Consider the following 27,018-nt stretch of genomic DNA (forward strand, 5'->3'; position numbering starts at 1 on the left):
GTATTTCTTTCCTTCCCCTCCCTTTTTTTTTGTGATGACATGCTGATGCAGCAGTCACGTGACCCAAGTGTCATGATGATGTAGGCTGATTCCTATTCGACCTTTTTTCTAATCCCCTCCCCCATTGCTATCACTCATATCTGTTCTTGTAATTCGGTAGCACATCGCGATTATTTTGCGATTATTGTCAGTATCGGTGTCAGCAACGCGAATATGTTTGAGTAGTTAATTAATATATAGCATTCAAATACTGATGGGCGGAACTTGTGATGACATGCTGATGCAGCAGTCACGTGACCTAAGTGTCATGATGATGCAGGCTGATTTCTATTCAACCTTTTTCCAATCCCCTCCCCATTTTTACCACCTGACTCATGATGCAAGCTCCTATTGGTGAGCTCAGCTTTTTCACACACCAAAGGAGGATCAGTGTACTGATTACATCTATGGGAGCGATATATAAAGGTAGAGTTCTCATTAGTCTCTTATCCCCGGAAGAAGCCAGGTTGCTGGCGAAATGGCGTTGGGACAAGGAGACTGAGGGACCGGCGCACTAATATTGGGTACTTTTTCTGAGCTTGTCTTTATTTCAACACTGCATATGTATATTTCTCATTGGATCCAACCATCCAGAGTTACTTTTTCTTTTCTTTTTCTGGCTTTGTTGCGACGCTCCTTACTCACTTATGTGAGCCCATGTGTGTCAATTCCCCTCCTTGGGTCTTTCCTCACTACAACATACCTGTTTACTGCTGTTTTTATGACAATGTGATTGTGTTTATTTAATAAAGAGAATTTTTGTACTTATAATTGGAGCCGTAGTTCTATTGTTTGGGTATCGAATTTTGTAAAATGTGTTAGGGCTCCTTTCACTTTATTACTACCCGGTGTATTTAATTGGTGGGCCCCAAACAGATAAGTTTTAAAACTGCCTGCTGTCGTTTACCCCTGGCTGTGCTGAAGTTAGTGGTAAAGGTGACCGGATGAGGAGCCGGTAGAGGATGAGGAAGCGGAGTAGGAGGAGGAAGCAACAGGAGGCAAACTGAAGCGCCCTGCAATCCTCGGTGGTGGAAGAACATGGGCCAAACTGCTATCCTCCTCACGTCCAGCCGCCACTGCATTTACCCAATGTGCTGTTAGGGAGATATAACGTCCCTGACTGTGCTTACTGGTCCACGTATCCGTAGTGAGGTGCACCTTGCCACAGATGGCGTTGCGCAGTGCACACCTGATTTTGTCCCCCACTTGTTTGTGCAGGGAAGGGATGGCACGCCTGGAAAAGTAGTGGCGGCTGGACACGACATACTGTGGGACAGCCACCGCCATAAGGCTTTTAAAGCTCTCCGTCTCCACCAGATGGAATGACAGCATTTCAAAGGCCAGTAATTTCAATGTCACCAAAGCACATATGCAGTGCTGGTGCACTGAGCTTGCATAAAATGGCCGCCGCAGCCCACCTAACTAACAGACGGATAAAAGTTATTTTTCTCTGTCACTGGGCTCAGGGCAGGGTAAAAGTATTGTGCACTGCACCCACACAACTAAATCTATGTAGATCGCTGAGTTCAACTGCAGTTATGATTAAAGTTTCTTTCCTATTCTCTCCCTCAGAGCAGCAGCATCCTATCCCAACACTGAGCACAGCAGAGTGACGTGCAGCTCTATGTGACTCCAGCTTATATAGAGGCTGGGTCACATGCTGCTCTGGCCAATCACAGCATGTCATTAGTAGGCATGGCTGTGATGGCTTCTAAGGGCACAGAGTTAAACACTTGTTGATTGGCTGCTTTGCAGCCTTTCAAAAAGCGCCAAGAAATCGACGAACACCGAACCGACGAACACCAAACTTTTACTGAAATGTTCGGGTTCGGGTCCGGGGTCCAAAAATCCTAAAGTTCGGTACGAAGCCGAACTTTACAGTTAGGGTTCGCTCAACCCTATACTTAACATTAAGGGCATCCAAACTACCACCAGGTAGGAGCCCTAACACCAGGGTGTGCCTCGAGGGAAAGAAAGAGTGTGCCCTCCTGTCACTACACGACCGTAGTAGGGTATTGGTGTTAGGATTGCCATGTGATCCGTGTGAACACTTATTCTTGCTAGAGCAACTACTACTCCCACCCTCTACTCCTTCTTGGTCACTGCAAACCAAAATCTGCCATCACTAACAGGATCAAATCCTCTGTGTCCTACTGAACAAGGGGCCATACTGCTGTATTAAAAACCCTAAAGATACTTTATTGTATCAGATTTTATTATTCTGCAGATTGAACAGCCACACTGTGATACTCATATTATCATTCAAGGAATTATCATGGGTGTTATCACTCACCCCCCTTGATGTCAAGGAATAGTGCCACAACATAGGCTGCATGCCAGCACACGTGTTACACTGCAGGGGAGCTAACATCTCTCTTAGCTCCTCGCTCCTTGGGGGTTCAGTACCATCAGCCGAATACCGTTCTCAATACAGTTCTCAAGAATTGCTTCCCCAGAACAGGAACCAGAGGGCCTGTTGCCAGAAAAGTCTATGCCCTGAAGAACTGAGAAATGAAAGGGACAGAGACCAAGTTGACCTGCCAGCATGACAAGATAGCTGGAAGATGTAGCTCCCGCCATGCCAACAGGGAGGAGTGCCGGAGAAGGTCCCGCCTCCCATAGATTGAGGTCTAGTGCTCACAGAGTAAATGAGAACCATTTTGCAAGAGGCCCTGGATGGTAAGACCCAGCAGGAGATGGAAATTAACAGAATTTCCAACAAACCACACCCTGGAGATCCAGTATTGAAGCAGTGGACAGGCACTGTTCGTTGGTTCACCGCGGCGCGCAAATTCAGCTTCCTGCAGGATGATGAGGCCACAAAGGAGATTCTAGTGAGCAAACGCCCCATCAAGAGGGTGTACCTTCCCCAACATTTGGACAGCCTGTAACCTGGGAATTAAGTGGGGTACACCCCAATAGACAGTCTAAGAGAAAAGTTTGTGGTGGGCAAACCTATCTGCCCAAGCCTATGACACCTAACAGACCAGAAGAGGAATGGCCAGAAGACCAAGAGTACCCATCAGAGCCATGAAGCCTACACCCAACTGCCACAGGTACCCTCACTTTTAGACCCCATACCTAGACAGATGCTATAGTTGATATGAAGCTACTGATCCGGGGTCTGCTGGAACTTCCTACCACCAATGTCTTTCAGAAACTCATTATCCAACGTTTAAGCACTGAGCCCACTTTGAAAGACTCAAATAAACCTGAGCCCCTGTGAGATTATTACCCTAAAAATGTATGATGTTATGCCAGGGAATGGACTTCAACCTATCAAAGACCCCATGTGCTTTATTACTGTATGTAAGGAATGGACATCAATATATCTAAGCCCTTGCATATCTGCTATGTTACAGCGAAGGGGCAGGGAATGGGGCGTGGTTACCGTGACATGAAACAAGGAGGCCGCTGCCTCCGTGGGTTAAAGCCTGACTAGAGAAGCGCGCTGGCAGGGAATAAAGAACATTTTTCAGCCTTTGCTTCATCTGCCTGCAGGAAGAAAATGATCGTTACAAACATGCTGCTGGCTACTCTCATGTACTGCTGCCGGCTTGGGATGTTTGTTGGAGGAGACAGATTCCCTTTAAGTACTATCCAAGAAAGACCATCTACACCCATTGTCAGCGATTGTGAAGATGCTCCCTGTTCCGTGCCAGTCTGCTAATATGGAAAGTACCTACGCTAATTATTGTTTGTATGTTGCATATGCTTTAACCCTTCATTTGCAGGAGAAAAGTCAAGAGAAAGGAGCCAGCTCAGTCCTGCATCTGAGTATATGCATCATGTTCTGAAGAGAAACTGCGTGTCAAGACCACAGGGGATGGATTGTCTCACAATGGGAGGGGATGCAAAACCTCAGAACAGGGTACCAGCAAAAAGTTAATTGTTATAATGTTGTTTGGTTAATTGGTTGCTGTATTTGCTTACTCAACAGTGTTATATGGATAGGTCAGGGTTAACAACCCCTTAAGGTTTCTATGAGATGGACCTGGGTCCGCCTCTGGTCAGTAGAGACAGTTTATGTCTGGCTGTGCTACTGAAGGGAGACATGTCTGCTTGCTCATCAATAACTAGCTTGGTCACTGACTCCATAACCACATGTCAGCCATTGCACCTGCATCCACATTCCTGCCTTTCAACATGTCAAAACACAAAAGACTTAACACGAAGGGCACCCCAACTACCACGAGGCAGGATCCCCAACACCAGGGAGTGCCCGGAGGGAAGAAACGGTGCACCTTCCTGTCACTGCACAGCCCTAGGAGGGTATCGGTGTGAGGATTGCCATCGTGATCCATGTGTACACTCATTCTCAGAATGACTACCATTCCTATCCTCCACTCATTCCTCCTGGCTTGGCTGCAGTAGTAATCCCTGAGTCTCTTTCTCTACACACTCTGAAATTTTCCCAAATAATTACAGGCATGTCAGTCCATTCTCATTAAAGGAGTTTTCCGACTTTTTTATTCTGATGATTGATTGGTGAGGGTCTAACACCCAAGATCAGAGGGCCGTGGTCTCCTCACACAGCTGATCAGCAGGGGTCTCGGAAGTTGATCAGTTACTGATGACCTAGCCTAAGAACAGGACTTAAAAAACTTGTAAAACCTCTTTAACTCTTTCTGCAGTTTCCATGGCGTGGTGCATATCTTAGATCCGGATGGCCAGTCTATATCAAAGTATGGTGGGTGTGGGAGGCAATTAACCCTCTCCAGAAGAAGTAAAGTATTTATGCCATAAACGAGCGGGAACTTGGTGAATTCAGTGCATGGTCTTGGAGGTTCTAGACCTGTGATGGCTAACCTCCGGCGCTCCAGCTGTGGTAAAACTACAACTCCTAAGATGCACACTTGCTTGGCTGTTCTCAGTACGTCATAGAAATGAATGGAGCATGCTGGTAGTCATAGTTTCACCACAGCTAGGGTGCTGGAGGTTAGCCATCACTGTTCTACACCTACGTATGTGCTTTTTCTTTCAGGGGTTATCTCTTGGTTAACCTAACCAAGTGTTAACTATACAGTCTATTTTCCATACTTTGCTATTAGTCTTTTAACAACACATCAGAACATTTAACTCTGTAGCAAGAAATTAACCCTTTTTGCAAAAATAACCCTTTGCAGTGGTCCTCTGTTTTATTTAGTAAATGTATTTTTGTCAACTCTGATATAAAATATTTAGGCAGCCTAAACTTAGGCAGTCGTAAGATGCACCTAATTTCTCACACTGGTGCATGCTAAGTGAATTGGTGCTCCTTGCTAGAAATTAGACGCTTCTCTCTTTTTAAGCCAAGGGGAATTTATCAAAGACCGTACAGTGTTTTTTTGGTGCAACTTTTTTCAATATTAAGGTGTCTTCACATGCATGTGTGCAACTAAAAATAATTTCCATTCATGTTAATGGAGTTGTTTTGGTGGCAATCACATGGACGTCTGCAAAAGGAATTTCTCCAACAAGATCTGCCACGTCTAAAGAACCCTCACGCTGCGCCATCACTTTTTGGGATTGAACAGATTTACTATAATTTATGCCAGAAACATAATTTAACACATACGCGATATCATCTCCACAACAGAAGGAGGCCATCTTTTAATTAAAAACCAATAAAAGGACACGTAATAGCATGACTGTGATGAATCACTGTTGAAAGTCAGTGGGGTTGATAGAGTGTTTATTCGAAATGAATGTTATCCCAACAAGATTTTTATCTGGATTTATAAATTGAATGCTCCTTCCTTACCCATTAGTTCTTAAAAGAGTTCCCCAGCCATTGTACCATATTTCCTTTCCCCCCCACCCTCCCCAGCCGGACCTCTGGAGGGAAGTATACAGTCAATGACTGCAGTGGCACATGTGACCCCCATCTTTTCCTAAAGATATGAAGCGGAGATTGGAGTGTGGTGAACCCAGAAGTGGACTGAAGGATCTAGAACCGAATGGCTTGAAGTATGCTTCCATCCACAGGTCCTGCGGGGAGGGGGGGGGGGGGGGGGTATAATTTTGTAAAACCTGTAGAATTACTTTAATAAAAATAAAAGTTGTTTCTTTTCTGTATTGAGTTTATACTGTAGGTGACTTTCTAACTGTTTGCTCTGTGGCTCATTCTTCCTATACTATTTATATGTTTCTGTTTAGGCATGCACATTAATGAAGATGGGGCTTCGCTTCTGTCACCTTTGGCGATCCCTTGGGACAGTGACTTACCTCCACTGACCATGCAGGCCAGGCAGCTGCTTTGGAGCCCATGGAAAAGGAGACCTAGCTATCAATGAAAGGCCCCCTGTGCCTAAATACACTTAACATCTCAGCTCCTGTACCGAGTCTTCTAGCTCTAGATCCCTGCTACTCCTGTGCTCACACCCCATTTCCCCTTTACCATGCACATACAGTAAGTGGCTCCAGAGTCTGACCAATGCTCTGTCTCTCTGCTATCTGATGGGCTGGCCAATCAGAATTAGCAATGCTAGCAGAGCCTGAGGCTGGATGGCTAGCCTAGCATCCAAAAGCGAAATCTTATGGAGCTGCGCAAGTTCATTCATCTGCTAGCAGGGAGCATGCACTGTGACCTGACCTGTGTCACCAGTCCAGACTCCAGTGCTGTGAATGGATCTGCAGTGTGCACAGCCCTTGGCCCTGATTGCTACACTCTGGCAGCCAGCTTGTCACGCTTCGGTGTGGGAGGGAAACCCCACAACAAACATAGGCGGGCAAGGGGAAAGGAAATACGGCCTGAAAACTAGGAAAGGAGATGGACACCTCCTAGTGAAAACCCTAATCAAAGCCCTGACTGACTACCAGTATGAACAGACCCTAGAGGTAAGTGAGTTCATACACAGGAATCCCTAAAGTCCTATCTAACCCTAAAGGACCCTGGTACTAATGACAGGAGTAAGACATCCTGTTCCTCCAAAAGGAAGGATGAACGGGAGTCTCCCTGAGGCCTAATACAAAACAACAAGGAAATGCAACACACAGAAAAGCCAAAATACAAAGGGAAATGTAACACTTAACTTCCAAGAAGCTATGGCAGCACCAGGAACTCAGCCGAGATCCACACATCAGCTATCCACAGGTCCAACTGAAGCTATAAACCACACAGCATTGTGGGAGAAACAACTATAAATAGGGAAAGTTAAGTGACCACAATAGCAACACCTGGAGGTTAAGGGTGTGGCCAGTACCAGAAACAACACAAAATCCTATTGATCCACAAGGTAAACATGTCAAATCAAACCACGTATTGCCAGTCTCAAAGATCTCCTGCCACTCACTGTCTCGGGGACGTCCGTATGTCTCGGTACATCCATGACACAGCTACAGCAGAATCTCTGAAGTTTCAAAACAAAAGTCCCAGGAGGTTGTGGATGGTGGGGGGTGGTTTAGAATTTAAACACTTCACTGAAAAGGAGCAACAGCAGCAGGCACAGTTCATGGCAGGGGATAGTACACTATATAATATTCAGCAGCAGGTACACTTCATGGGGGTATGGCATGCCATATAATATGCATCAGTAGGCACAGTTCATGTGTGGTATGGCATGCCATATAATATGCAGCAGAAGGCACAGTTCATGGAGTATAGAACACTATATAATACGCAACAGCAGGCACAGTTCATGGCAGGGTGTAGTACACTATATAATATGCAGTAGGCACAGTTCATGGTTGGTATGGCATGCTATATAATATGCAGCAGAAGGCACAGTTCATGGAGTATAGAACACTATATGATACGCAACAGCAGGCACAGTTCATGGCAGGGTGTAGTACACTATATAATATGCAGCAGGCACAGTTGATGGTAGGGTGTAGTACACTATATAATATGCAGTAGAAGGCACAGTTCATGGCAGGGTGTAGTACACTATATAATATGCAGTAAGCACAGTTCATGGTAGGGTGTAGTACACTATATAATATGCAGTAAGCACAGTTCATGGTAGGGTGTAGTACACTATATAATATGCAGCAGGCACAGTTCATGGCGGAGTATAGTACATTATATAATATGCAGCAGCAGATATAGTTCATGGCAATGCATAATACAATATATAATTCGCAGCAGTGGGCACAGTTCATGGGGTATAGCACATTTCAAATGCCACCAACAGCTTCCCATTGATATTGATGTAAAAAACTTGGAGATATGCACATGGTTGAGTTTTTTTCAGCAGCTCATTAAAAAAGTGACATTAATTCTGTGAAGCAGGTTTGATAGTGGCTTCCCATAGAATTAAATGGGAAAGAGATTAAATAAATTGCTGAGTAGGAGGCATACCTAGAGTGTATTTAGTGGCTTTTCTACAACCAAAAGTGCTCTGTTTTCAGCTGCTGATTCTACTACTGATATGCCACCGATTTTTCTGCTAGATTTTTTCGTGTGAATCTAGATCATGACCTTATTGATCCTTGGGGGTGGGTCCCTGCCCTTGTAATCTGCTTAGTGTGACGCCACTGTGTTATGCCTCCCAACAAACCCTGCATCTATCATCCCCTCCTCATGTGATCGGAGTGATGTGATGACGTCTTCATGCCTAGCCCCTAGCCCTACGAGTCCCGGATTACACTCACTGACACCAGATATTAACAATAATACGACTAATGTGGAATGGATAATTTTTTTAAAAAAATGAGTCTTTGAGATGTGCTTACCACCCACCAAAGCATCTTCCGAAATGCTTCCAGTCTGGTGGTTACCTGTGTGTATCCAGCATTTGTAGCTTGTTGTATTTCTCTAAGTGTCTATGCTCGTATGCGGAATCATACACTTCAATGCGTCTGCCCAAAAAAAAAAACGGAAATGTGAATTCAATTTCCATATGTTCCATAGAACATGTTCTATTCTTGACCATTTTGCTGATAAAGATAGGCATTGGTACAATGGATCCGCAAAAAAAAAGGTTGCAATACGGATGTCACACGGAAGGCAAGTTGTGTGCATGAGCCCTAAAATACTGAGGCTGGCCACACATCACTGTGGCTATAAATTCTTTATACTGAGTAGCAGGTTGATGCTTACACTTGTCTTATATATTCCCTCCATGTGTATCATTAGTTGTCAGCTGGGTGCTATTTCGACTTTTGTCCACCAGGTGTCCCCCTTGTGCAATTAAAATGTATATATATATATTACATACACACACACACACACATATATATATATATATATATACATACATAATATACACACATATATATATATATATACATACATAATATATACACACACATATATATATATATATATATATATATACATACATAATATACACACATATATATATACATACATAATATATACACATATATATAATACATACACACACATATATATATATATATATATATATATATATACATAATATATACATATATATATATATATATATATATATATAAAAATTCTGTGTATGTAGTGTTGGTGCCATCCTCCACACCCAGTCTGCCCTGGTTCTCCCGCTAACAGCTGGCCAGTGCCCGGTGTGGTGGGCACAGCGGCTCCTCCTCCCGTCAGAGGCAGGCTGTGTGCTCAGGTTACAGAGCTCGCTATGGAGCTGCAGTGTGGAACAGCAGCAGAGGGGGCGAGGGACAGGTCAGAAGAAGGAGCCCCCAACATGCTGCCCGCCTGCCTCCTCCGGCACGTGTGCTGCTGAGCGGGTCTGGTGCCAGTGCGCTGCCCTCTCGGTGACATGAAGTTACGGGCTGGCACCCAGGAGCCGATGTGTGCGGAATGAGGGGCTGCTTTGTGTTCCTATGAGGGGGCAGGAAGTTCAGTGGCCCCTGTGAGGTACTACAGTGCACGGTCCACGGCTGCGGAGCTGATGGCTGCTGCCCACTGGTGAATTCCCCTGCTTGGCTTGTGCCCCCGTCGGCTGTTCTAGATGCTCCTGGGGGCATCCTGGCTGTGCACCTCTAAGGGACCGCAGAAGCCATCCAAGGGGGAAGAGGAGGAGAGGAGACGGGGCGGCAGGAGAGAAGGGGCAGACATGGACGAGTCGTCGCTGCTGGACCTGCTGGAGTGCTCCGTGTGCCTGGAGAGGCTGGACACCAGTGCCCGGGTGCTGCCCTGCCAGCACACCTTCTGCCGCCGCTGCCTGCAGAGCATCGTCAGCTCCAGGAACGAGCTGCGCTGCCCGGAGTGCCGCATCCTGGTGGAGTGCGGGGTGGACGACCTGCCCGCTAATATCCTGCTGGTCCGGCTCCTGGATGGCATCCGGCAGAGACCCAGGAACAGCCCCACTGGCAGCCCCATTGCCGGCGGGCACCACTGTGCTGGCACTAACAACAGTAACAACCACAGCCCGGGATGTTCTGCCACTGGAGGTACCCTGGGGTCTCACCCCCACAGCGCTGCTGCCAGCCACAGTGCCCTCCTTCTAGCCAAGGTAGGTGCCAGGAGCTCACGCGCTGCTGTGTGCCAGTGCAGGATGTGGCACCTGCCCGGCTGATGCCATGTGGGTGATCTGGTATTGTTCTGTCAGGGTGCCCGTGGTGGCATGTTGCACCTGGGTAGTGCCATAGCATTGCCCCACTTACCATGCCAAGGCAGGGAAAGAGCTAAACATGTCACCTGGCATTCATATGGAATGTGCCCATGTGAAACCTTTCTGGGGCATAGGGAATAGAAGTAGGGCAATGCTGTGCCATCTTCCTGCTGTCTATTGAGGGTGGCATGCCTAGTGTGTTGATGTGAGGTGGGTACCATGTTCTGGATGATCTGTACCATTAGCATGATACCATGAGATGTGGTGGACCTGCAGCATCCTATGTCACCCTGAGAAGAAGCTCACCAGGTGCCACTGGGCTGCTCATCACATACATGGGCAGGTGCCCTCCTGCAGACCTGGCTGCTTCTTCACTGGACCATGGTGTTCTCAGAGGTCATTATGGCTGGCATTCAATATGAAATATTTAAGATGGCATTATTTCTCATTTATTAACCCTGTCCTAGCTGACATTAGTCAACCAAGACTCCAAGCTCTCTCTGTTCCCTCTTATAGCAAAGTTTGAGAGTTTAGAGAGGAACATACAAGGCAGAAAGCAGATCAGATGTGGAGTTTGCGGTGGCCTGTGGTGTGGAGCCCTACACAACATGTCTCTATGGCACAGCGGGTGGACAATGAAATCTTTACTGCTGTGTGACATTGCCACATGTCTGCTGTTCCCAGGGGTGACATCATTATTGTAAATGTAGGTGTCCACAGTCTTTAGGGTTTTCTAAATAGGTGTTTTCTTGATGATATATCATATAGTTCCATAGTATGCTGACTGTGGAAATCAGGGGGCTGATGAGATCTAAAGGGGTTTGGAGTTGTCTCCTGAACCAGGATCCCGTTCATTGGGAACATATATTGGGGTCCGGGTACCATACCAGTGTTAGTGTAGAAGCAGAATGACTGTATCTCCAGACTTGTCTGATAATATGTCCATAACGTTTCATGGAACATCTTTGTGGGATTTGAGGAGGCTGCTGGAGTCACCATCACGGTCAATTCTGATAGCTGACACTAGAGATGGAAAGGAAGTGATCGTGGAAGCTGTTATACTGAGGAGATGTACAGCTCCGGTCCTGATGATGGGCATTCTTGTATTGTCTCTTGTAATTCCAGTATCTCACCGTTATATGTACTCCTCTTGCATCATGTGACCATTTGAGAGGACACAAGGGAAACAGCTGCCATTGATTGGCTGCAGAAGCATCAAACAGGAAGTTTAGATGAAGTTACCTGAGACAAGTGGCGGAGGCCGGGGAGTGAACCAGCCAGGACCTGGCTACAAGCAACATTAATCATTATCAACCGGATAGGTCATAAATACATGATCATTGTGTTTTTTGACCACTGTCACCCCCCACAGATCACAAATGTCCAGGTCGATAGGGCTCCTGCTCGATGGCCACGGCTCCTTTCACTTCTTTGGGACTGCCCCAGCTGTACACGAGTACAGTGCTTGGTTGCAGCAGCCGTGCACATCCTCTTGATCCATGGGAGTCCTAGTGGTCGGACCCCCAGTGATCAAGCATTTATCACCTATACCGTGAATAGGTGATAAATGTTGTTTGTGGGCCAGCACCTTAAAGGGGTTGTCTCAGTTTAGCAAATACCATTTATCATGTAGAGGAAGGTAATACAAGGCTCTTACTAATGTATTGTGATTGTCCATATTACCTCCTTTGCAGGCTGGAGTCATTTTTCCATCACACTATACATTAAAGTGCCCTATCTACATGATAAATGCCATTTGCTGAAGCGAAACAACCCCTTTAATGGCGGAAGTGAGACAACCCCTCTATACAGTCCTGGTCTGTCAGAGAAATCAGATGTGCTAAGAGGGTTCACGTTGTGGAAACCTTTACTAGTGGGACCATTTGATTGGCCGTCAGTTAAAGGGGTAGGCCATCAGTATTAGCGTCCTATCCTCAGCATGCCTGCTGATAAACTATTGGAAGGAGCGCTGACGCTTGTGCAAGCGCTGCAGCCTCTTCTAGTCTCATTCATTTGCATGGCATGGGAGTTGGTGCTGTTATGTAATAAGTAAAAATAGAAGAGGCTTCAGCGCGTGTGCAAGCTCTGCCGACCCTTCGTAGCTGATTGGTGAAGATACCTGAAGTACCACCATGAATGATCCGATATTGATGGCCTGTCCTGACGAGCAGTATAGTGAAGCTGGGTAATTGTAGGATACTAATGTCTTATAGGGTCTACATTAAACTAATAGATATGACGTTTGTAGCAGTTTGTGAAGAAGAAAACAATGAGTGGAACTTCACTGAACAGTTGTTTTAATGCGTTCAGAGATATGAGACAGGTTTCTCTGCCCCAGATGTGTTTACAACCAATCTGCTATGTGTGAACGTACCCTAATACTCAAAACACTCTAGTAGAGATTAGAAACCATCTGTGTGCTGTTTCAGCTGTTTCGCTATGATCAGTGTAAAGCTCCGTTCACACTGGTGTTGGCCTTGTCTCACATTTGCGTTAGGGCTCGTGTACATGACCGTATGTATTTTGCGGTCCGCAAAACACGGATCCTCAAAAAATATTGATGACGTCAGTGTGTGCATTCTGTATTTTGCAGAACGGAACAGCCGGCCCCTAATAGAACAGCTCTATCCTTGTCCGTAATGCGCACAATAATAGGACATGTTCTATTTTTTTGCAGAACGGAAATACGGACATACGGAAATGGAAACTTCAGTTTTTTGGTGGACCCATTGAAATAAATGGTTCCGCATACGGTCCGCAAAAAAAAAAAGCGGAACGGGCATGGAAACAAAATACGTTCATGTGCATGAGCCCTTAAGCGGTATCTGTAAATATTGGGAGCTATTGTGCGCCGCTGGGGTTACGTCCGTCCCCATTCATTATAAAGGGGACCGGCAGAGATGGAACCTCAACGTGGCAAATATGGTGAGGAGCGGGCAGACAAATACCGCTGCGCGTGGCAGTTTTCGTCCAGCCGCCTCTCGGGATATTTGTCGGGTAGCAGCTGAATCTCCGTCGGTCCCCTTTATAGTGAATGGGGCCGGACGGTATCTGGGTAGCGCCCGTTATTCACAGATTCGGCAGGCTGTTCTCAGCCGGAACAACCTGGCAGATTTGTTTGAACGCAGATGTTAAACAGGACTTACGATTTATTCCATCAAATATTTGTAGCTTTTGTTGGTCAGATTAAACTTTTACTTTACTGGGCCTTCTCCAAAAATATTCCGGGAAATAAGCAACCCTTTGCTCACATCTGCCTTCTGTATTTTATAAGGCCTCATTCACATTTCGGTCTACAAAATACGGATCTGGAAAATACACATACCTCCTGTGTGCATTCTGTATTTTTCTCTCTCCCGTTAATAGTAAGGGCTGTTCTCATCCTCAAATACAGACAAGACGAGGGCCTGTGCTGAGATCTGTAAATCGGGCACACAGATCCTCAAAAAAAGGATGTGTGCATGGCCCCATAGAAATAAATGGGTTAGTGTGTGATCCATGATAAAAACGGATTGCACACCGAAGAGAAGCTGTGTGCATGAGCCCCTATTTGATTGCTGGTGACATTACTGACTTATGTTTATGACTTCATAAAAAGAACAAATATGTTCTTTTTAGGAAGAGTTAATGGGAGTAAGGGCTCATGCACACGACCTTGGTTTTGGTCCGCATCTGATCTGCATTTTTTGCGGACCAGTTCACAAAAGATGCGGACAGCACGCCCCCATCGATATGTCCATATGATGATTTTACGGAGAAGGATAGGACAATTCTGTAGAGGACAGGACGTTCCGTAAAATGCAGAACACACACGGCCTGTATCTGTGTTTTGCGGAACTGCAATTTGTGGACCGTAAAACAGGCTATGTCGTGTTCATGAGCCATAAGACTATGTTCACATATGTGGAGCTAACTCCAATAGTCTGGGAAGGAACGGACTACTGGAGTTTACCATGCCCAGCATAGCTGGATACTGCTGCACACCGCCAGATCCTCATTGGCTATAATGGGATCCCATGGGAACCCGGCGGCTTTCCGGCATAAATATCGGCTTTCGGCTGCACAAATACCACTGTTAGTTAAAGGGGTTGTGTCACTTCAGCCAATGGCATTTATCATGTAGAGAAGGTTAATACAAGGCTCTTACTAATGTACTGTGATTGTCCATATTGTCTCCTTTTCTGGCTGGATTCATTTTTCCATCACATTATACACTGCCCGTTTCCATGGTTACGACCACCCTGCAATCCAGCAGTGGTGGCCGTGCTTGCACAATATAGGAAAAAGCGTCAGCCTGTCTGGTGGCCGGGACTGTGAGAGGATGCATAGTCCAGCAATTTTTTCTATAGTGTACAAGCACGGCCACCACTGCTGCTGGATTGCAGGGTGGTTGTAACTAGGGATGAGCGAATCCACTTCGGATGAAACATCCAAAGTCAATTTGCATAAAACTTTGTTCTAATACTGTACAGAGCAGGAGCTCCATACAGTATTAGAATGTATTGGCTCCGATGAGCTGAAGTTATTACTTCACAAAGTCTTGCGTGACTTCGCATAATAACTTCAGAGATAAATTTTTGCTGTAAAAAAAACATTTCCCGAACTTGGTTTCAGTTCCAAGTTCAGGAAATGTTTTTTTACAGTAAGTTTTTTTTTTTTTACAGTTACACGAGGCTTCGCAAAGTAATAACTTCGGCTCATCGGAGCCAATACATTCTAATACTGTCCGGAGCTCCTGCTCCGTACAGCATTAGAACGAAGTTTTATGTGAATCGACTTCGGATGTTTCATCCAAAGCCGATTTGCTCATCCCTAGTTGTAGCCATGGAAACGAGCAGTGTATAATGTGATGGAAAAATGAATCAATCCAGCAAGGGAGGCAATATGGACAATCACAATACATAAGTAAGTGCCTGGTATTAACTTTCTCTACATGATAAATGTCATTTACTAAAGCGAGACAACACCATTGAAGACACTGTCACCACTCCTGACATATCTGTTTTAATAAAAACTTGTAATTCAATTGAAATAAGAATAGAAGCATCTTTTTACGCTAACCCTGTGTTATGTTGTTCCTCTGTTATTCCTCTAGACATTTATGAATAGATGTGTGTGTCCCTGCAGTCTGCCATTGTCAGTACTGACTGGACAGTATGAGGGGATGTAGGGGCACAGCCATAACACCCAGTTGTCGATTATTCATACATTTCTAGGAGGAAAAACAAGGGCACAACAGGAAGTTTTTCTAAATGGTTCTCCAGAAGTGTTATTTGATGGAAATACAATTATTTTTGGTCCTTTGTGAAGGTTGAGTGAAATGTTACTTCAGAATATTGTGATGTTATTTTCTATAACAAGGAAAATAAATCGGATTTTGTGACTGCCCGGTTTTACGCAGCCAGCTAAGGGACTAGAAACCTCATCTTAAATGAAGTGTAAGCCCAGCTGACAGCAGATGTGTCCTACCCGGGCCATGCTCCCGGATGGATGCAGTAAAATATGTCAGCCTGGATGATTTTATCCCTACATCTGTCCGTTCTTTACTTACATGTGAGATTACATGGCGGTTTTATTATGTGTGCAGTGTAATCCTGTGCCAGCAATACTGCATATAGAGCCAAAAATGTCCATTGCACTGTATAACGGAATGGAGAACCGAGCATTCTACAAATCAGGTGTATTAAAGGGGTTTTCCAAGTGTTTAAGGTTGTATTCACACGGCCGTTTCCATTTTGCGGACCGTATGGCCATGCAGACCAATTGAAATGGCTTCCGTCTGCTTCCGGGTCCATGTGGCTACGCCGCAAAAGATAGGACATGTCCTTTCTTTGGCCGCAACATGCGAATTCATCGAAGTCAATGGGTCCGCACCGCAGTGGTTTGCGGTATGTGTGAATGCACTCATATTGATTATCTATCCTCAGGATCTGATTGGCGGGGGCCAACTCCTGGCTTCCTCGCCGATCAGCTATTTGAAGAGGCCTCGGTGCTTCAGTGAGCGCTGTGGCCTCTTCCTAGACCAGTGACGTCATGTACATCGATCACATGGTCTATGTGCAGTTCAGTCCCATTCAAATCAATGGGGCTGATCTACGGTATCACGCACAGCTAATATACAAAGGATGGTACTGTGCTTGATAAGCTGCGATGAGGCTGACGGGGGTATGGCTCCCACCAATCTGGTACTGATGGTTTTCTTAAATTACCATTGCTGGGTCTTGACTCTGATTTTGGAGTAAAAATGGGCTGATGACTATACATTTTCCTGGTTGCAACGGGACTCGTCACATCCAATAGTTACTACTAGAGATGAGCGAAGTTCTTGAAAAGTCGATTCAGCTGCTTCTCCGAATTTTACAAAAAAATTTGCTTTGGGACGAAATAACTTTTCTGTAAGTAGTGGGTGCAACGGCAAGGAATATCCCCGTCCCCGTCATTGAACCCCTCAAATGCCGCATTAACATCAAGGTCTATCATAATAAAAAATAAAATCATACTTACCTCATCGATTTGATGGCAAAGAGCCTGCCGCCACCATCTTGACTGCAGCGCGAAATCTCGCACGGCCTGTGATGGCGTCATCATGTCGGACGGCGTGTGACGTTATATGTCACCGCGCATGAGATTTCGCGCGGGATCTTCAATCAAGATGGCGGTGGCGGGCTCTTTGCCCTCAAACGATCAGGTGAGTATGATTTTTTTTGTTACCCCATTTCAGGAAAAAAATGTATTTGTTGCTACGAAGGATGAGGAAATTCGGCTTCATGGCGAATCAAATTTTCCCTGAAATTCGGATCGAAGTCCACTTTGGACACTTCAATTGGCTCAACACTAGGATATGGTACCGGGGGGTGGGTGCATATTGACAGGACGGCGTGTAGCCTCTTTCCTATCAGTTCAGTAGAAGCGGAGCATCGATCATCTCTTCTTATAGGATAGCGTTTTCCAATCTCAGTGTCCTTCTGTTATGATTGCAGGATGATTGCGTACAGCGCATCCTCGCCGAATATTTGCTACTGACCTTCCATAGTATTGTTATCAATCACAACCACTGGCCACAAGGAAACATTTTAGTTTGCAGGAAATGGTTTGCATTTCTGATATTCGGTCTTTCAGTCCTGCTTTGTGTTGATGTAATAATAATGAATTGCTTCTTAATGAGCTTTGAAGCCGGTGCGGTCAAATAACCGACTGAAAAACATCCGCAACCAAAGAGCAGTAGGATGAATATTGGAATAGCGTGGTATCAGATCACATTACTCCGAGAAGACCCAGCGTTCCCACTTAGAGGGCATGGTAGATCATTCATCCGACTATGCAGACTCTCCGGGCTACTGCAGTTGATTGCAGCTCAGCATTTTCCTAAGAGGAAATTGAGTCTGAGTAGACAATCCCCTTTGGAAAATGTTTTTAAAGATCTAGGTCACTTTGAAGCCTTTCATCGTGGCGAGGATGACGGTACCCTCACCCTTGTGCTGTGCAGAAGAGAAGGGTTAATGCTTAGTATCCGTATGTCTGAAAGACCCTGGGTTAGCAGATTTCTTGCAATTAAACAACAGCCTTTAGCATAAAAGCGAACACCATAAAAATAAATGGAGAATAATGGGCACCATCAAATAACGGCAGAGAGGGGGCAGGGCACGGTTTTTCATTTGGATATTATATAGATGTGGTAGAAAACAATGGAAATATCTATATTTATTGATTGATCTTAGATTCCAAAATATTCCGTTGTACAGAGATTGCTATCCTTCAGGGCCTGCCCTGGCTGAATTTGGTATGGATTCTGGGTCAAAAAGCTGGCCCGTGGCCGCGAGGAGTCCACCTTCCATTGTTTTCAATGGCAGGCTGTGTTGCTCTTTGTGTGGCTGTGTGCTGCATCCTTTCTTAGTATGGTCATTTCCATACGCGGTGGCAAAGGGAGGCAATTTCTGAACGCCCGCCTGGTCTATATTTTTTGGTGCGGATTACGTGCCAAAATTATCCTGCAGAAAAACACTGTGTGAATGGCACCTTACGTTGGTTCCTCTCCAATGTGGTTCACAGTTATTTACAGGCACACAGAGTCCAATTTCAAAGGGATACAATTAACCTTTGAGTTTACGGTATATAGCATATATATATAGTGTATAGTATACCTATATATTTACCTAGCAATAGTCATTTGGGCGGAGCTGATGGCCTCAATAGTCACACTGTCACCACTGCCATGGTTAACTTTCCGATGTCTTCCCCGTCACTGACATCTGGGAAGACAGCACATGTGCTAGATGTCAGCACTAATTCTGCTAAAGGGTTTATGCTATGATTAATGGAACAAATGAAAATCAGACATCATATGGTGCATGGCAATCTCTTTGTAACAAAGCTAGGACCAGCCCTGTACCTCACATGGGTCCAGAGATCTCCCCAATCATTGCTCCAGTTGTTCTGCTAGATTTACAGTATTTTAGGCTAGCAGCTCAGGGCATGTGTCCTTTCTCAGAGGGTGTGTCCTGTCTGCTGCAGCTAGTGGCAGTTGAAGGTTCCATCTCAAGGAATAGGACAGAGAAATTAGAAAAAGAGCAAACAGCAGGTGGCGCTATACAGATTCTATTAAATAACTCAGTAGTAATAATACATTTTTAATTACATGCAATTACTAAAGTATTCAGATGCAGGCGCTGGCCTGAAAACTGCACAATATTATTCGTAGGACATCCTCTTTAAGTAAGACATTTTCCATTATGCATTTATAGGCATGATTACAGCAAAGACTGCATGACTATTGATGACTATTGATGACTATTGATGAATATTGAAATATAATGCAGCATTATTCAGTATTGGTCAGGGATACTTGTAGAACTATTAAAGAGCCCCAGAAGATGGCGGTGGTCTATGGTGGTTCTGTTTAATCAGTATAATGCATTCCATGGTCTAAAGCAATGCAGAATTGTTCTTCTGTTACTCCATGGAAGACCATTTATCTTATGCATGACCTACCTGAGGGCAGCAGTATTTGCAGTTGTCTCCATATATCCCTGCTTTCATTAAAGAGAATCTGTCGTCTTGATTTCGGGCCATTATTTGCAGTAATACATGAGTAGTACAGTAGATAAGGAGTCCAGATCACAATTTTTTATTTTCCTACTGCCTCTTGTTCCCCCGCTGTCAGCGCTGCATAGAAATACATGTCAGGACTGCTGTGCATGCGCAAGAGTCCTCTCCATTATGTTAGAACAGCTTAGCAGTCCTGACTGTGTATTACAATTCAGCTTTGAATACTGACATCGGGGACAGTAGAAAAATAAAATAGTGGTCTGCACTCCTTATCTGCGGTACTACTCATGTATTACTGTAGATAATAGTCCAAATTCGGGGTAATAGACAATTTGGAAGTTTCTGCTTTAAGGCTATTTTATAGAGTTCTGGTTATTACTCAGCTGACCCCATAATAAGTTTGCTTTTAGTAAATGGAAATGAGTGCCTTGCTTACTGTAATGTTGGTTTGCGTTATTGATTAAGGTGGTTACTAAATTGTCAAAGCTTCATTGAAGTTATAGATTGCCCTGAGTTCAGAACTAGATCTCTCCTTCATATTGCTTATGTAAAATACACACTGGTAAAATCAATAGCGTCTGGCATTCAAAGGGAAGTCTGGACAACGTTCAAGTGCATTCATGCTGTGCATCATTAGAAGTCATTTAGGCTGGCATTGTCCCAGTTTTTACATGGAGTGGGCTCCTTTCTCATACAAATAACCAGGTGCAGGTGACGCCTACTGATTGAAAGGGACTTTATCTCTTTTTAAAATGGTGCGTCCAATATTTTGGGCAGGTTGCAAGGCTGCATTTGCACACACAGATTTCTCACCATTCAGACCAATATCAAAAGTAGTATGTATCATACTAGCTATGGCCATCAAATGATGGCAAAGGATCATTGGATGTAAGACATTAGTAACAAGATAATTATGTTCACACCTATTACTTGCTTGCTTATGCCATCTGTACCTCAACAATCTCTCCCGAATTCACCCCTTTTCTTACTGTGGAAACATCAAAAACTCTCATTGTTGCTCTGATTCATTCTGGACTTGATTACTGTGACTCATTACTAATCGATCTCCCCCCTTCCCAATCTATCCTCCAGCAGCAGCCAGGCTTATCTATTTGTCCATCCGCTACAGCAATGCCTTCACCTTGTGTCTTTCCTGAGTCTATCCTCCAGCAGCAGCCAGGCTCATCTATCTGTCTAACTGCTAAACCGATGCCTTCACCCTGTGTCTTTCCCCAATCTATCCTCAAGGAGCAGCCAGGCTCATCTGTCTAACTGCTAAACCGATGCCTCCACCCTGTGTCCCTCCCCAATCTATCCTCCAGCAGCAGCCAGGCTTATCTATTTGTCCATCCGCTACACCGATGCCTTCACCTTGTGTCTTTCCTGAGTCTATCCTCCAGCAGCAGCCAGGCTCATCTATCTGTCTAACTGCTAAACCGATGCCTTCACCCTGTGTCTTTCCCCAATCTATCCTCAAGGAGCAGCCAGGCTCATCTGTCTAACTGCTAAACCGAGGCCTCCACCCTGTGTCCCTCCCCAATCTATCCTCCAGCAGCAGCCAGGCTTATCTATTTGTCCATCCGCTACAACAATGCCTTCACCCTGTGTCTTTCCCCAATCTATCCTCCAGCAGTAGCCAGGCTCATCTATCTCTCCAACTGCTACACCGATGCCTCCACCTTGTGTCTTTTCTGAGTCTATCCTCCAGCAGCAGCCAGGCTCATCTATCTGTCTAACTGCTACACCGATGCCTCCACCCTGTGTCTTTCCTGAGTCTATCCTCCAGCAGCAGCCAGGCTCATCTATCTGTCTAACTGCTACACCGATGCCTCCACCCTGTGTCTTTCCTGAGTCTATCCTCCAGCAGCAGCCAGGCTCATCTATCTGTCTAACTGCTACACCGATGCCTCCACCCTGTGTTTTTCCTGAGTCTATCCTCCAGCAGCAGCCAGGCTCATCTATCTGTCTAACTGCTACACCGATGCCTCCACCCTGTGTCTTTCCTGAGTCTATCCTCCAGCAGCAGCCAGGCTCATCTATCTGTCTAACTGCTAAACCAATGCCTCCACCCTGTGTCCCTCCCCATTCTATCCTCAAGGAGCAGCCAGGCTCATCTATCTGTCCAACCACTACACCGATGCCTCCACTCTGTGTACCTCCCCAATCTATCCTCCAGCAGCAGCCAGGATCATCTATCTGTCCAACTGCTACAACAATGCCTCCACCCTGTGTCAGTCATAGCTCTGTTGTCCATACAGTAAAGAATGCAATTGAAACGTCTCACCTACACGGTTCTTCACAGTAGTGCACCAACTATATGTCCTCTATATTCTATGTCTTCCACCCTACCTATGCTCTCTGTTTTGCCAGAGATCTAAGACTGACATCCTCCATAATCTGACTATCCCATCTCCAAGGCTTCTCTCGAGATGCATCGGTTCTCTGGAATGCGCTACCCAGACAATCAGGTTAATTCTCAACATACACAGTTTTATGTGTGTCCTAAAAACACATCTGATATGGCTGGCCTTACACATCCCCTAATAAAAAGTCTTTCTTCTCCATTCACCCCTTGTGAAAACTATTCCACAGAACCTGATCCCTTCACACCAAACAGTAAATGCAAACACCATGCACTCAAATGCGCTTCATACCTGTGTATATTCAGTGTCGGCCTGCAAGCGGTTAGGTGATTGTATTTGATGCACTGTATGTCTCATAGACAGTCTATGGAGAGAGCAGTGGGTCCCTAGCTACTGGTGCTAGGCAGGGCTGGCACCACCCCATCCTCTCTGTGTGGAAGTGAGTCAGTGTAGTGTGAGCTGTGGATGTGTAAACATCTCTGGAGCTGAGCATTGCAAAGTGACAGCATATGTGCCAGTCCTGTTACAGTTCTACAAGTGGGAGTGCAAAGCATTCTGTCAGAGAAGGTAAATCACTGCACATTGGCTACAGACTTTCCTGCATGTGGTGGGATCACATAAGCTTCAGGTTCCCATCATACTAAAAGAACAGCCTGATCACCTGTTCAGAGACTGTGCAATATTAAAAAGATACCAATATTGTGAGAGTAACAGGAACAAGTTGCACCCGTAGTCCATCTGGAAATAATTGAGCAGAATATAAGAAATACATTTTACCCATTGCTTCCTATACGTGGTATTGGGAAACCACAAATGTTAATGGATTGTGTTTGATATATTTAGTGCCTACGGGAACAATCAGTAAAGCTACCTAAGTAAAGTACAACTTGTTGCACTAAAGTCCTGCTTCCTTATTGTACCATGACGCTCCTCAGGACCCCTGCCTTGCACCCACAAAACCAGACATGCCAAGGGCATCTCCACCATCATCAGGCAGAGGGCCCTAAAGTCTGAGTGTGTCCAGAGCGAAGACAGGATCCGCCTTCCAATGACTGCACGGCTCAGGGAGTACGACTACTCCCATCCTCTCCACCGCCCCTTCGGCTCACTGCACAGATACTGCCTGGGTCATACCTTGTTTTTTATTAAAAAAAATTGCTGGGCCATTATACTGCTCAAGAACATTTTACCTTTTGTGCCAACCCTATGTGTTCTAGATTGTGTGTTCTTGTCACCCGGGCCCTCACAAGTTATTTTTTTTTAACAACTGTATTGTAGGGGTATTTTTAAGTGACTGATTGGTTCTCGCCTTTAATTCTGTTTAATACTCTGTGTAATAGTTTATAAGTTTCCCTTGTAATATAGTGGGTTAGAGATAGTACCCATCCCCCATTGTGCTGATAAGACCACATTCCCGAGTGATCTCAGAGACATGCGTGATGCTCACTGGAGGAGGGGCTAACAGGTTTATACTCTACGACCCACATTTCCTCAGGAGACTCCACCAGGCTCTCCATTCTAGGTAGGATGTGAGTATGATTGCCCTATCTCTCTTGTACACCCTGGGGTGTCGGTCATGTGTTACAACGTGGTAGACAGCCATGGGTTATAGTATGATCGACGGAGTCTCCACCCCATTTAGGCTAGTGATGTTTATTTACTTTTTTTTATTCTGTATGTGATTTCTTTGTGTTATCGTATATTTAATCACTTAGTAAATATATTTATTCATGTAGCCTGCGTAAGCTTATTCATTCTCAAATCTTTCAAATTCACTTTACGTTACACCTCTAACTGTAAAGAGCTGTAGATAATGTTGGCACCACATAATTAAATATTACTATTATTGGTTTTGCATTGCTTATACAGCTAAACCTCAACTCATTTTCAAAAGGTCCCTATATGCCTTGATAATGTGCACACTTTGGTGATTTCCTGTTCATCTGACTATTGGCTACTGTATATAATATATGTATAACATCATTATATGACTAGCAATAATTTTATAATAATTTCAGAGTTTACTCTAAGAGGCCTAAAGAAAATCAATTGCGTAATTTCTTTTGCCAAATTTACACTCTAGAACAAAAATATTTTGATCTCTATATAGAAGATGAAAAAAGTTGTGACTTTGCTCTTACCTTAATGATGTCTTTATTGCATTCGCATTTAAATATATGTATTAATATGACAGAATCGTGCTCTCAATGCATAAAAGAGCTCGAAAATATTTGCAGATTTTGTTGTTTGTTTTTTGACATCTGTTTCCAATAAGTCATGCAGATAAATGGAGTGTTGGTTCTTCAAACCCTTCCAAGCACTGTCATCCTGGGATATTTTTAATATGTCTGGATTATAGTTTGGCACAGTCTCTTGCAGCATCGCAATGGAATGCATGAACAATTCTTTATTGGAAAGGCATTGTCTAGCGCTGTTTTTTTCATTTCTGTTCATGGCTCTTTTACAAGTTACTTTAGATATTTATGTATCTAATCAAAGTGCAAATAAATTTCAAATGATTTTCCTGGATTTTATGATCCTCAGGATGGGCCATGAATATCAGATCAGTGAGTGTCTGACCCCTGACACCCCCACTGATCAGCTGTTTAAAGGGGCCACGGCACTCATGAACATTATGGCCTCTTCATTACCACACAGCGCCGTATATTTTGTAGAGGCAGTGTGTGGTACTACACATGTAACTCTCTCCAATTTAAAGCTGCAGAATCACACACAGCCGCTATGAAATGTATGGCACTGTGGCTGGTAAACAAGGAAGAAGCCACAGTGCTCGCCCAAGCGCCATACCTCACCAATTTTACATTCTAAGGTTAAAGGGGTTGTCTCACTTCAGTAAGTTGCATTTAACATGTAGAGAAAGTTAAAACAAGCCACTTACTAATGTATTGTCATTTTCCATATTGCTTCCTTTGCTGGCTGGATTCATTTTTCCATCACATTATACACTGCTCGTTTCCATGGTTACAGACCACTCTGCAATCCATCAGTGGTGGTCGTGCTTGCACACTATAGGAAAAAGCGTCAACCTCTCTGGTGGCCGGGACCACGGGAGCACACATAGGCTAGTGCTTTTTCCTATATTGTGCAAGCACGACCACCACTGATGGATTGCAGGGTGGTCTGTAACCATGGAAATGAGCAGTGCATAAGGTGATGGAAAAATGAATCCAGCCAGCAAAGGAAGCAATATGGATAATAGCATTACATTAGTAAGTGGCTTGAATTATCGCCCTCTACATAATAAATGCCATTTGCTGAAGTGAGACTACCCCTTTAAGCCTTCAATATTTGAGTTCTGGACAAAGGCATCTTATCCAAGGGCTGCATTTGTCTTTAAGGCCTCTTTCACACTTGCGTTGTTGGGATCCGGCATGCACTTCCGTTGCCGGAGGTGCCTGCCGGATCCGGAAAAACGCAAGTGTACTGAAAGCATTTGAAGACGGAACCGTCTTCCAAATGCTTTCAGTGTTACTATGGCACCCAGGACGCTATTAAAGTCCTGGTTGCCATAGTAGGAGCGGGGAGCGGGGGAGCGGTATACTTACAGTCCGTGCGGCTCCCGGGACGCTCCAGAATGACGTCAGAGCGCCCCATGCGCATGGATGACGTGATCCATGCGATCACGTGATCCATGCGCTTGGGGCGCCCTGACGTCACTCTGGAGCGCCCCGGGAGCCGCACGGACGGTAAGTACACTGCTCCCCCGCTCCCCGCTACACTTACCATGGCTGTCAGGACTTTAGCGTCCCGGCAGCCATGGTAACCACTCTGAAAAAGCTAAATGTCGGCTCAGGCAATGCGCCGAAACGACGTTTAGCTTAAGGCCGGATCCGGATCAATGCCTTTCAATGGGCATTAATTCCGGATCCGGCCTTGCGGCAAGTGTTCCGGATTTTTGGCCGGAGCAAAAAGCGCAGCATGCTGCGGTATTTTCTCCGGCCAACAAACGTTCCGTACCGGAACTGAAGACATCCTGATGCATCCTGAACGGATTACTCTCCATTCAGAATGCATTAGGATAATCCTGATCAGGATTCTTCCGGCATAGAGCCCTGACGACGGAACTCTATGCCGGAAGACAATAACGCAAGTGTGAAAGAGCCCTAACCTAAGGTTTCTTTGTCATGACCTTTAGATTTTAATTTCCAATCTCTACTCTAATAGATGTGCATACACACAGTGTCATAGGCATGTACATGGTGTGAGCTGGATGTGCCAGGGCCACATTAATGCCACATTAAGTCTAAGGGGTGCAGTGGATTGGCAATGGGAGTGAGCCATGTGTTGTCTGCTCATGTGGAGAGAGTAAAAGGCATGTCTGTGCTAAGCCTGAAGATCTTGGCCTGCTAAACAGGGATAATTAACACTTGGCAGTTAATAATGCTTTACGAGAATTGACAGTAGGATGATAAAGATGCTGGCTGTGTGTCTTATGGCTATGTGAAGATGTTGAAAGACATGTCTCTGCTGAAGACGGCAGTTTAATGCAGAAGTCATTACCGGAAAATGTAGTTTGTACACCGCTTTATGGTCTCTAACATTTTTTGGTAATTACTTTAAAAATTTCCAATAAATGCTTACTGGACATCATCGAAGCTTTATAAGAAGCTGCATAAGTGGGATTCAGAAGATGCTCCTAATATGCATATATATAGTGCTCGACATAAATGGGTACACCCTCTTTCAAAACTAAGATTTTAAACAATGCACTGATCTCAAGAACAATTTCCCAAATTTTGACAAGACCGAGACAATTTGTTTAACCCATGACATGAAAGTTTAATAATATAACTTAGATTTCAAAATCTTCAGTCTCACTCGAATAAGTTGATGCAAAAATGAATATGTCCCACGTGAAAAACTACTACATCTAGTATTTTGTATAACCTCTATGATTTTTTTAAAACACCTAGTTAGTCTTCCAGGCATGGAATGAACAAGTTGGCGACATTTTGGAACGCCTTTTTCCATTCCTCAAGAACGACCTCTTTTAGAGCCTGGATGCTGGATGGAGAGCAATGCTCAACTTGTCTCTTCCGAATTTCCCCCATGGTGTACGATTG

General features: G+C 44.8%; 1 protein-coding gene across 2 annotated transcripts in view; it reads left to right on the top strand.

The window, feature by feature from the left end:
• Window positions 1-9,629: 9,629 nt before the first annotated feature.
• Window positions 9,630-27,018, top strand: part of SH3RF3 (SH3 domain containing ring finger 3) — a 448,315-nt gene continuing 430,926 nt past the window's right edge. For both annotated transcript variants that reach the window (XM_040425074.1, XM_040425075.1), the window contains exon 1: window positions 9,630-10,427. In XM_040425074.1, coding sequence (XP_040281008.1) covers window positions 9,924-10,427 — 504 coding nt within the window. In that variant the 5' untranslated portion in view covers window positions 9,630-9,923. The remainder of the gene's footprint in view (window positions 10,428-27,018) is intronic.

This window comes from Bufo bufo, chromosome 3, assembly GCF_905171765.1.
Source record: "Bufo bufo chromosome 3, aBufBuf1.1, whole genome shotgun sequence".
NCBI classification, from domain to species: Eukaryota; Metazoa; Chordata; class Amphibia; order Anura; family Bufonidae; genus Bufo; species Bufo bufo.